At 38.7% G+C, this 12391-nt stretch overlaps 1 protein-coding gene across 1 annotated transcript; it reads right to left on the reverse strand.

Moving 5' to 3' along the window:
* Positions 1–378: 378 nt before the first annotated feature.
* LOC126369675 (uncharacterized) lies at positions 379–5451 on the reverse strand. The gene is made up of 3 exons (XM_050014235.1): positions 5059–5451; positions 3592–4552; positions 379–1783 (listed from the first exon to the last, which is right to left on the reverse strand). Exons 1-2 carry the CDS (start codon positions 5297–5299, stop codon positions 3606–3608), a joined length of 1188 nt encoding a protein of 395 aa, XP_049870192.1. The 5' UTR covers positions 5300–5451; the 3' UTR covers positions 379–1783; positions 3592–3605.
* Between the last annotated feature and the right edge of the window lie 6940 nt (positions 5452–12391).

The following is a 12391-nucleotide window of genomic DNA, read 5'->3' on the forward strand; positions in this document are numbered from 1 at the left end:
CGAACGCAGGACGTTCGGGTCGTGAGCCCAACGCTCAACCACTGGAGCACGGAGGCTGTTGCAAACAATATTTGATTTGTAAACGCTAAAATGAAGATGTATTACCGTAAAGATTTTCAAATTCAAACTCAAAAATATCTTTATTCAGTAGGTAACATAGTTACACTTAGAATTAAGAATCAAACGAACTTACCTAGTGATGTTTGATTCCAATTATGCGAGGGTCTCAACCGAAGACGATTACTTTATTACTTGCAGCAGTACATGAGTTGGTGTCATCTCCGTCACATATTTAGAGCCTAATATCACAAAAAAACAAAACCTATTTCCTTTCTCCCTCCAACACTGCATCGGTAATGCACCCGCACGATGACCTCATTGTTTCAGAGTAAGGTTTTTGTGTAATAAACATTTTTTTTTTTTTTTTTTTTTGGGTGGGTGAGGTCGGGATGGAGTAATCGTCTTCGGTTGAGACCCTCGCATAATTGGAATCAAACATCACTAGGTAAGTTCGTTTGATTCTTAATTATACTTCGGGTCTCAACCGAAGACGATTACTTTATTACTTGCAGATGTTCAGAGCAATGTAATATTGTAAAAAAGAAAAATATTGTAATCGTAAGTTTTAATGTAATAAACTATATATTATAATAACATTTGTAATATTTAATCAAAGAATATGATCAGAAAGGTAAAAATACATTTATAGTTCTCTTAACCTATGAAAGTTAATAATATAAGTGTAATTAACCTCAATGTGTAAGTTCCTAACTTAATTTGTGTTTAATACAGCATTTACAAATTCGTTATTGTCTGTATGTACAACCTCTCTAAAATAATATTTTAGAAATACATTCGAGGAGTCGCTCCAGCCTGCAGCCTTGCGAACCACTTCCAAATTAACCCCCGACCTGTGAGCCGCAGATGTGGACGCTGCTCGAGTACTGTGAGCTCCAAATATCGTTATATCAATTCCACTGTCTTGCAGTACCTTTTTAACCCATTTCGCCAAAGTTTGAGAACCAACGTTTTTATAAGGTTTACGTATCCCTATGAAAAGGTGTTCTTGATTACCACGCAAATCTTTGGTTTTCTCTAAATAAGTTTTGATTGCTAGCGCCGGGCAAATACTAGGGTTTTCATGAATGAAAGGTAATTTGATTAGTGGTTGGCAGGCTCCAGGTTTCGAGGTTTTGATTAAGTCGGTGATTCTAATCACAATCATATTAGTTTGTAATAATATATTGTTTATTTTGATCAGACCAAGAGTCTGCATCCTTTGGGCAGAGGCTATTGCTAGTAAAGTACAAGCTTTATACGACAAATCAGCTAACGAAATATTATCATATGGATGCATATTGGAAAGGTAGTCTATCACTGTATTTGTATCCCATGTTGAATTATATTTAGGTTTAGGAGGCTTAAGCCTATACACGCCCTTTAAAAAACGATTGACACAGTCATTTAAAGTAATATGGGTACCAAGAATGATTGATAAAGCAGACCTATGTGTATTTAGACTACTGTATCCAACGCCTTCCTCAAACTTCTTGGTTAAATATAGTATTACTGTACTAGTGTTAGCCTCATAAATATCAAAATGATTATTTTTACAATATAGCCACCAAGACTTTATTGAACTGTTATATTGAATTAATGTATTTGATGCAAAAGACGCCATCAATATATCTAGGGACTCTTGTGGTACACCACGCCTAATCATTGACTCCCTGATAATTTGGCTGCCACCAGGATAAGGTCTGCGTGGAGTGGATGGCAGTCCCTGAAAGGAGAGTATAATAAACATTTATCAGGTCCAAAGTATATTTTTTCTGATATAACAAGTCTAGACCACAAGGGGTACCATGGCTGTGATGGCCAGTAGGGTACCACTACGATACCTTTGGCTTTATCCGTGATTATTTTTTCTAGAACCCTAGTTATTAAACTGAAAGGAGGGAACGCGTAAAAATTGATGTTCTGCCAACCAAAAGTAAACGCGTCAACCACTTCAGAATAAGGATCAAGTTTCCATGATGCATATCTAACGCATTTATAGTTCTGAGCACTTGCAAAAAGGTCAAATTCAGGGTTTCCTAATGTATTTGTAATTTGTAAAAATGCTTGTTTAGAAATTTCCCATTTTGTGTCTATATTTAATCGACGAGATTCCCGATCTGCTATTACATTATCACTCGACTTGATGTAGGAGGCAAATACAAAGATGTTTTTTACCTCACACAACTGCCAAATATTACGGGCAAGTTCATTTAAATGAGGGTGTTGCACACCGCCCATTCTATTAATGTAACAAATGGCAGTGGTGTTATCAATTCTCAAAAGAACATCACAATCTCGCAAGTCTGCAGTAAATATCTTTAGTCCGTAAAATGCGGCCTTAAGCTCAAGAGTATTTATATGTAGGGTCGATTCAGTCTTAGACCAGTTGCCATTTGCATTTTGACCGCCGCATGATGCGCCCCATCCAGTATTAGATGCATCACTAAAGACTTCTAGAGAGAAAATGTTTTTTCGAATAGGACAGAATGACGATGATATATTGTCTCTCCACCATATTAAATCATTTTTTAGAATATTTTTAAGTATCATTGACCTACTATAGTCGTCTGAATAATTTAAAGCTAAAAACTTTTCGCGTTCAAACAGTTTGGTGTACACCCAACCGTAACTAACAGCTGGGCATGCGGAGGTCAAAAGGCCTATGAATTCTGCGAAGAATCTAATAGAACACATATTTTTACGCATAAGCTCCGTTGCTTTATTTCTAATGCGTTGTTTCTTTTCCACAGGTAAAGTAATAATCATGTCCGTAGTATTTAGAATAAAACCTAAGAATTTGCATATCTTATTTGGTATCATAACGCTTTTTTTAACGTTTATAACAAATCCTAAAGATTCCAAAATATGTATTGTATTGTTTACGTTTAATAAACATTCGTCATAAGATTTGCCTATACATAAAAAGTCATCTAAGTATGTTACTGATAGCAGTCCAGAGGCACGTAAATATTGTAGAACAGGTTTTAATAATTTCGTGAAGACAAAAGGTGCAGTACACAAGCCAAATGGAAGAACGTTAAACTGATATAGTTGTGATCGCCACTGAAAACGCAGCATTTTTCTGTCATTTTCATCTACAGATATTAAAAAATAAGCATCCTGAAGATCTATTGTAGACATGAAATAGTTTTTGTTTAGTAGTTTTATAGCTGTTCGATAGTCCTCCATTTTAAAATGTTGAACTTGAATGAATTTATTTAGTTTCTTTAAATTTAATATAAACCTATGTTTTCCATTCGGCTTAGGTACTGTAAAAATAGGTGATATAAATTGTCCTTCACATGGAGTACAAGGCGAAATGAAATCTGAGTCTAATAGTTCTGTGATGCTTTCATCAATAATTTTGGCTTGAGAATTGGAACTACAGATGTTATTTTGTTCTTGAATGTGTTGCATGGGCTTATCTTGGAAGGGTATTTTATACCCTTTCACCCATGACAAAATTATAGGATCTTCTGTAAGTTCACTCCATTTGTCGTAAAAGTATTTTAATCGACCAGCTATAGGTACCTGTGGTAGGATTTCTACTGGCGTCCCCTCGCCTGCTGGCGCGTGTGTGCGGTGTTGGGGCGGCGACCCCGCGCCGAGTCCTGGCGGCGATCCCGCGGCGGCCGGCGTGCTGCGGGGTTCGTCCGCGGCTCTGCCGCTGCTGCACGCGACGCCCCCCTCGAGTTTAAAGCTCCCCTCTGCACTTGTGGAGCTGGAGGCGCCTTGTATGGAGTTCGTGGCGCCTGTTTCAATTCCGATCCAGTCCTGGTAATGGCTTTCGATGATTTGATATGTTCTGACAAATCAGATCCAAAAAGATGTTCATCTATCTTAGTATTTTTCACCGTATCTCTGATATTTTTATTGAGAATATTTAGCGCAGCGTACCTGCGAGCTTGTGATTCTCTGTAATGACTGTCGCAAATAAGTCTTCCAGCGTCACTCAAAGTCTTTATTATATCCTGAGGAACCGTACTTTTAGATGCAAGGGCCCAATTTAAGACTTGTCCAATTGCAGCGAGACTACTAGCTAGTTGGTTTTGTTTACCTTGGTTGTACAAATCTTTTTTTACATTTATGTCCGGAAGAGCCGCTTTTATTTCTAAATTGAGTTTTGGTGCTCTTAGATTTGGACAATTCTCTGGTGGTAAGTAACGTTTCAACAGTTCGGATTGGTTATCTTTAGACAGGCCATTAACAAGAATATGCGTCCATCTAGGAGCAATGTCCTTATGCAAATTATCTCCGAAACTTTTTTGATTCACAAGGTCTTCACCAAGGAGTTGTAGAACTTCAGGTTCTAACGGCGCCTCTGTAGCATCATCCTGTACATCTGCGCTCGCCGCCGGCGCCGCCGGCGCCGCCGGTTCGCTTGGATCATCGGTGTCGGCTGGCTCAGTTGTCTCGAGCTGAGTAGGCGAGCACTCGTTATTGTCAATAGTAATAACCTCGTCATAGAGGGTTTCTTCTAGATGGCCTCCACCTACAAAATGAGATGGGTATTTAAAATACCAGTCTAAGTAAGAAGGTAGGTATATTAACGACCAACACGATTTACAGTATTCTAAGCACTAATATTTCTTATAAAATCCCTCGACACAGTTTACGTGGAGTGTGTTCCTCAACACTATAAAAGTGGAGCATAATAAATATATTAATCCTCTACACGGTTTACGTGGAGTAAAAAATGCCTCAACACTATAAAAGTGGAGTAAAATAAGATATAAATCCTCTACACGGTAAACGTGGAGTAAAAACGTGCCTCGACACTTTGAAAGTGGAGTTGGGAACTGTTATCACGATTTACGTGAAGTCCCTATTATATATACTATACACCCTCTGTGTACCCCTTAGGGGATACAGGCGTGGTGCTATGTTATATTTGTGTTGTTATATTATATTTTTATTATAAAGAAAAAAATAGGGTAGTGTCATATAGAATAACAATATTTGAACGTAGGTACGCATACAAATAAATAAACGATTTACCTGTATAATCTGGCCGTGAATCTTCCGACGACACAGATAATGACCGTTGTCTTTGTCTTTTCTTAATTTTACGCTCCAACCTCCTCATTTTTCGCAAAATGCCATCATAATCACTATCCCTCGATGCCGATCGCTTCCTTTTTCCCATTATTGTACGTCGGTAATTACTAACGAAAAATAATTTCTCAACAAAACGTAGAACGTGTGACTTGGATAACACAAAAACACGTAATGAGGTCATCGTGCGGGTGCATTACCGATGCAGTGTTGGAGGGAGAAAGGAAATAGGTTTTGTTTTTTTGTGATATTAGGCTCTAAATATGTGACGGAGATGACACCAACTCATGTACTGCTGCAAGTAATAAAGTAATCGTCTTCGGTTGAGACCCGAAGTATAATCGTAAATTTTTACATAACGAACGTCTCATCCGCCTAAAACTACTGCAGCTTCTCACAACCTGTATAGCCGGGGAAAATAAGCTACAAGAAAAACCTTGGCACAGGGCCCTAGACGTTTTTTAAAAAATATAAAAATAAATATAAAATATTGGTATACAATTGAGTAATTTAGCTGCCTAATATCAGTTCTCAGACAGTTAATCTTATGCATTCATGTCTTCTAAATAATCACTAATTTTATAATAACTTTTTTTGTAAAGTTTTTTTTTGTTTAGTTTTTGTTTTTGTTTGTCTTAAAATCTATTTTGCAACGTGCAATATTGATGTCCAGTTCAGGGTAATGGTCACGTCATACGACTAATCAGTCGAGCGATTACTATTGTATCTGCAGCCCACATTGTTATTGTATGGACGTGAGCGGAATATTTTAGTGGGTTAACAATTGCAATTACAGGAGGTATAAAATGGCCACATTGAAGCCATTCACCTAAAAAAGCAATACTGCTATTTGGTATAGGTATGTTGCAATTGCGCACTTTCTATGTGCGGAAATACTATCAAATTCAAATGTTTGCTTGTTAGATAAGTAAAAGGAATTTCCAAGCTACGTTACCAAAAATAATATACCTTGAGCACGTCAATCCCATGCATTTTTATCACTGTCGATTATCATAATTGTTTCCAACTTGACTAACCTAGGTCGTTTATGTAGCACAAATACAAAAAAATCTACTAATTACATAAATAAACTCATGCCTATTTCCCACCGGAGTAAGCAGAGACTAAAGAGAAGAGAAATTAAAGAGAAGGTGAACGTCGTGTCTTATAAGAAAGTGAAAGAATTGGCCTTTGATAGACCAGAATGGAGAATGCTACACCGACAAGAGCGTGGCTCTTAAATTAACGATGATGAAGCAGATACTATTGAATTCCATTTGCTTCTTCTTCTTCTATCGTGTGGGTTGTGAGGTGGATTACCAACACCCATCAACCCTGGTGTCAGAGTTACTATTGAGCCGCCAAAAGCCCCTGACATGGCTCATGTAACGACTACTAACCGGGACCAACGCCTTGCGTGCCTTCCGTACCACGGATCATCTTACTTTCGGACAATCAGGTGATCAGCCTGTAATGTCCTAACCCATCTAGGGACCTCAAAGTAATTTATATGATATGTCCCCACCGGGAATCGAACACAGGACCTCCGGATCGCGAGCCCAACGCTCAACCACTTGACCACGGAGGTCGTTATTCCATTTAAAACACATAATAACGGGTTCTTACCGCGTTTAAATGGGGATATGAGACTCCCGATATTTCGACACTGTTGCAAGTGCCATGATCACGGGATGACTGATGAGATTGGAGTGGAGTAGGTAGATCCATAATTTTCTACGGGCAGAAATATCTGTCTACCCTCTTTCTTTTCTCCACTCCAATCTCATCAGTCATCCCGTGATCATGGCACTTGCAACAGTGTCGAAATATCGGGAGTCTCATATCCCCATTTAAACGCGATAAGAACCCGTTATTATGTGTTTTAATTATGATAATAACCGCGTAAACTTAAAACAATGTTATTCCATTTGCTTCGATTCTGACACACTTCTCTTCACACACACACACACACACACACACACTTTCTTCATGCAATTCCTTCTATGTCTACTACATAGCACTGGATTATAAACATTAGTTTATGTATGTATGTTTATATGTAAGTGTTAATGTATGTATGTAAATGTACAATGACGGTGTTGTCATCAACTCGTTCAGTCGCAATGATGATAACATTGACAGGTTGTTAGACATCGGATACATTACATTATGTATGGTCCAAGTGAAAAAATAACGGCCTCGGTGGTACAGTGGTTGAGCGTTAGGCTCACGATCCCGGTTCGAATCCCGGTGGGGACATATCACAAAAATCACTCTGAGGTCCCTAGTTTGGTTAGGACATTACAGGCTGATCACCTGATCGTCCGAAAGTAAGATGATCCGTGCTTCGGAAGGCACGTTAAGTCGTTGGTCGCGGTTACTACTTACTGATGTAAGTAAGTAGTCGTTAATGAGTCATGTCAGGGGCCTTTGGCGGATCTATAGTAACCCTGACACCAGGGTTGATGAGGTTGGTAATCCACCTCACAACCCACACGATAGAAGAAGAAGAAGATTCAACTTGGTCCACACTCTACTCAAGTACTATGCGTTAGTGGAGAAACATAACAGAAAGGAACCATATTCGCGTCGTTACTTAGAAAAGTTTCTTCAAAGGAAACTCTGTTCAGCGCCATCTATATTTTTTCTGGAAAGTCCTTCATTAAGTAATATTAAAAAGTCATACTTCAGCGTTTATACAAACTTACGCCCATGAAGCCTCATGGAGTGGACATAGCCACAAGTAATAAGATAAGCCGATAAAGGATGGACAGGATGAGCCAAATTTATTTTCTTCTCTTTTTCGAAACAAATACGATATTAATTTGCTTGAATTTGTAACTAAAAACTTCTTCCTTAAGTGGAAAACAAATTAAAAAAATAAATAAAAGTTGTCGGGACATCGGCGTCGTCCCTCTTCGCAATGAAAATCTGCACATTGACCTAGGTCTGCCAACCATTGCCCAATGGCTCAAATTAGCTTCCAAACGTTTTTTCGATTCTGCTCCGCACCACCCAAATTCCCTGGTAGTTGCGGCTTCCGAGTACATTCCGCTTAGGGACGGTACTGAAAAGTATCGGCGTCCGAAGGACGTAATATACGATCCCGACGACCCGATTAGTCTAGCCATAGAGGCAGTCAATCAGCTCGCGACACCAAACACTTCAGAGCCCCGATACCGACCCCGCCGGCGTGGTCGACGATTTCCCTCATTCAGCGATTATCGCTATCGACCCACTAGGGTCGATTAATTCTTTCAAATATTTTTCCTCTCAGACGACGCCCTGAGCCGAGGTTCGCGCCCAACTGGGCACCCTCAGGCCTGTTGTCTTAAACGTTGTACCGGGTGAGAGCCTTCAGCGCTCCCCATTTGTCCGGCCAAGTAGTTAATGCCATCTGCGGCAAATCTACAATAAGTCACGTCAAAAAAAAAACCCTTCGTTATGGGACGAAGTCTGCAAGAACCAGCTGTTCTTTTGTTTGACGTAACTTACTGTAGATTTGTCGCGTATAGCATTAACTACTTATCTGGACAAATGGGGAGCGCTGAGGGCTTTCATGCTGTAGTTTAGCATAGGTAGTTAAAATGAAATAAGGGCGACGTTTTTATGTTCGCTCTCGTTTGCTTTTATAACTTGCACCATACACTTCAAGCGGCAAAGGTGTCGGTCAAATCATCGCGCAGCGTCCTGTCCTTCACGGTTGAACGACGCCTGCACTTAGCAACTGAACTATTGACGTTGAACGCAATTGTCTGTGTTTACAATGCAATACTTATAAAGTACTATGAGAATAATGTCGATGAATTACTAGCTTAGTTAGAAGGATCTGATGTTATTGAGGTTGTACAAGTTGGTGTCATCATCTCCCAAGCAGTATCCCGTTTTTCATAGGGTCCTCTTACCTAACCTGAAGATTTGACAGGTCCGGTTTTTTACAGAAGCCGCGAAGGGAAAACCAGCCCAAAAACAGATTAGGTCACATACCTCCGAAAATTGTAATTCTTCAGAAGCCGCGAAGGGAAAACCAGTCCAATACAGGTTAGGTTAGGTTAATTCTCGGGAATGTAGGTTTCCTCACGACGTTTTTGTTGTTGTATAATTTCGTGTAAATACTATATATCAACACGTTTGTATGAATACTTTAATAAGAGAGTATTCATAACGGCTTCCGTGGTCCAGTGGTTGAGCGCTGGGGTCACGATCCGGAGGTCCTGGGTTCGATTCCCGGTAGGGACATATCACAAAAATTACTTTGTGGTCCCCAGTTTGGTTACAACATTACAGGCTGATCACCTGGTTGTCCGAAAGTAAGACGATCCGTGCTTCGGAAGGCACGTTAAGCCGTTGGTCCCGGTTACTACTTATTGATGTAAGTACGTAGTCGTTATATGAGTCATGTCAGAGCCCCTTGGCGGCTCAATAGTAACCCTGACGTCAGGGTTGATGAAGTTAGTAATTCACCTCACAACCCACACGATAGAAGAAGAATAAGAGAGAGTGATGGAAAAATAGAATGCTATTATAATGCCAGTATAGTTGATAAGAAATATGACTTAGTTATAGCAGGAATTGTAAAAACCGGATCTGTTAAATATTCAAGGTACGTAAGCGAACCCTATGAAAAACGAGATAACGCTAGGGAGATGGTACAGGAGGAAGCAATATTTAAAGACATACACTAAAATAGCGAGTAGGTACGTATGAAGACTTTGATGAAAGTGAATAAGGCTCATACACAACATAACATAAAGGGTGACGGTCACCTAACAATTCATATTGAAATAAACAGGTAACTCGTCATTTCAATATAGTTTGTTAAATTGTTTAGCGATGTTGCTGGCGAATAAGGAACAAAGTTGGATTTAAAATATATGTCAAGAAAATATCAGATTGCAAGAATTTTGTTCATCCTTAAATGCCATTTCAATTCATTTGTCCAATTCAAAACCCTAATTCCCACGCGCAAACTAATTGACGAACATCACATATCAGTTTAGTCACCAATTGAGTGAATGGAGCTAAAACGAACGCTGTAATAAGGTTAACCGATAAGATAGTGTTCATTAAATCAATAGAAAGCTGTGTGTATGGGATCGGCGCCTACGCACATTCCGAAGGGAGCCAAAGACCTCTCGCTTCCTGGACGAATGTGGACCTATTTCGACGATTTCTAAAATTCTTGTCTTTGTTTTAATTATTTGTGGTTGCTTTTATTGATGCTCTCTTTTGCTGGGTGAAAGCCTTTAGTGGTTCCCAATTGTCCGGGTAAGCACTGTATCCGAAGCAAGTGGACTATAAGTCATATAAAAACAAGCAATACAGTGTGAGAACCGATTTTTGAAATTCTAAATTAATTTACAATTGTTTTTATGATATATTTCTAATGGTGCTTTTAAATTTCTTAGGAATAATAAGTAATCTATGGTTTTTATGTATTGGTGAAGATGGAAATGATGTCGTTTAAGTATGTCTAGCTAAAGAAGGAAAAAACTTAATAACGTATAGTTAACATAAAAAATCATTCTCTTGAAGGATAATTTATAATAAATAGCGAACCTGACTATCTATCCTGATATCATCTAGACTATGTACTGAACATTGTACAAACTCCTCTACACATTTCATATATTTTCATTATCTCTACCACAGAACACACAATATCTAACAATTGACAACTTCAGATATCAACAAATATTTTTATTACATTTTAACAACGTGGAACGCTCAATATTTGTCAATTAAATTTTTTGGCTCGTCTGCACTATACACCCGCAATCGTAACAAAGTTATGTACGCTTCGAACTCATTACCTCTCAATTTTCGATGGGTTTAATACTTCCATGAAGAGAAACAATAATCGGTTACATAGCCTAACTCGACATCCATTGATCCTTTTGTTGAGAAACACAATGGGAATGTTCATAGAGACACCGCAATGTACGATGAAATTGATAGAATCATCACGTCGAATCTACGATGCAGTAAAAGCCTTGATTGCAGATAACCCTCCCAACTCCACCGAAATTACTGCACTTATTAAAATGCTATTAATATCGTTTGCACCTTTTTACGACTGTGAAATTTCGTATTTACAAGTGCCAACTTGATTTGTAGAGCGAATGATCAAATTAAATATTGGTGAAATGGCTTGTAATAAAATTGGTCCAAATATTTTATGATTGTTGAACAGTTCGTGCATATTTTAGTAATATGTTACAAGAAGCATTTCATGTAAATATGTTTGTGATTTTGCAATAACTAAAACACTTAAACAAGCAAGAGAAGCAAGAGAAGTGTGTCAGGAATGGATCGAAGCAAATGGAATTCTATAGTCTCTGCTTACCCCAGTGGGAAATAGGCGTGAGTTTATTTATGTATGTATGTAAAACACTTAAAAATATTTCTTCCGTCTTACAACTTTTTCTTGTTTTATCTTGCCTAAAATGGCACTGATGGACGAAGGCCTTATTCTAACCCTCCCCCAAACAAATATCAACAAAAATCACATAAATATTAATTTTCATCAAAAAGAAAAAAAAATAATTATGTTTAGGAATTTCCACAAGGACGAATGATCTAACCATTTCTTCTAAAGACTCATAAAAGATAAGATTACGAGAATAAATTATCTATCGCAAGTCGTCTATCGCAATCATTCAACTTGGCTAACTTTTAACGACCTCCGTGGTCCAGTGGTTGAGCGTTGGGCTCACGATCCGGAGGTCCTGGGTTCGATTCCCGGTGGGGATATATCACAAAAATCACTTTGTGGTCCCTAGTTTGGTTAGGACATTACAGGCTGATCACCTGATTGTCCGAAAGTAAGATGATCCATGCTTTAGAAGGCACGTTAAGCCCTTGGTCACGCCCGGTTACTACTTACTGATGTATGTAAGTAGTCGTTACGAGCCATGTCAGGGGCCTTTGGCGGCTCAATAGTAACCCTGACACCACTTTGAAGATTGGTACTCCACCTCACAACCCACACGATAGAAGAAGAAGATTCAACTTGGTCCACACTCTACTCCAGTATTATGCGTTAGTGGAGAAACACAACAGAAACCATATTCGCGTCATTACTTAGAAGAGTTTCTTTGTTAAATTGACCGGAAATCTTTAGTTTCGTGGTCAAGGTATTTAGCCGTTACTCAACGACAAAATAAGACATTGGAAAAAGTAAATGCTGCAATGAATTTAGGTTATGCTGCATAATAGGTAGAAACAAAAACGGTTTTTCGCGGTGACGTTCTTGACATCAGTAATTCGGTCAAAC

The sequence above is a fragment of the Pectinophora gossypiella genome, chromosome 9 (genome assembly GCF_024362695.1).
Source record: "Pectinophora gossypiella chromosome 9, ilPecGoss1.1, whole genome shotgun sequence".
Classification (NCBI taxonomy): domain Eukaryota; kingdom Metazoa; phylum Arthropoda; class Insecta; order Lepidoptera; family Gelechiidae; genus Pectinophora; species Pectinophora gossypiella.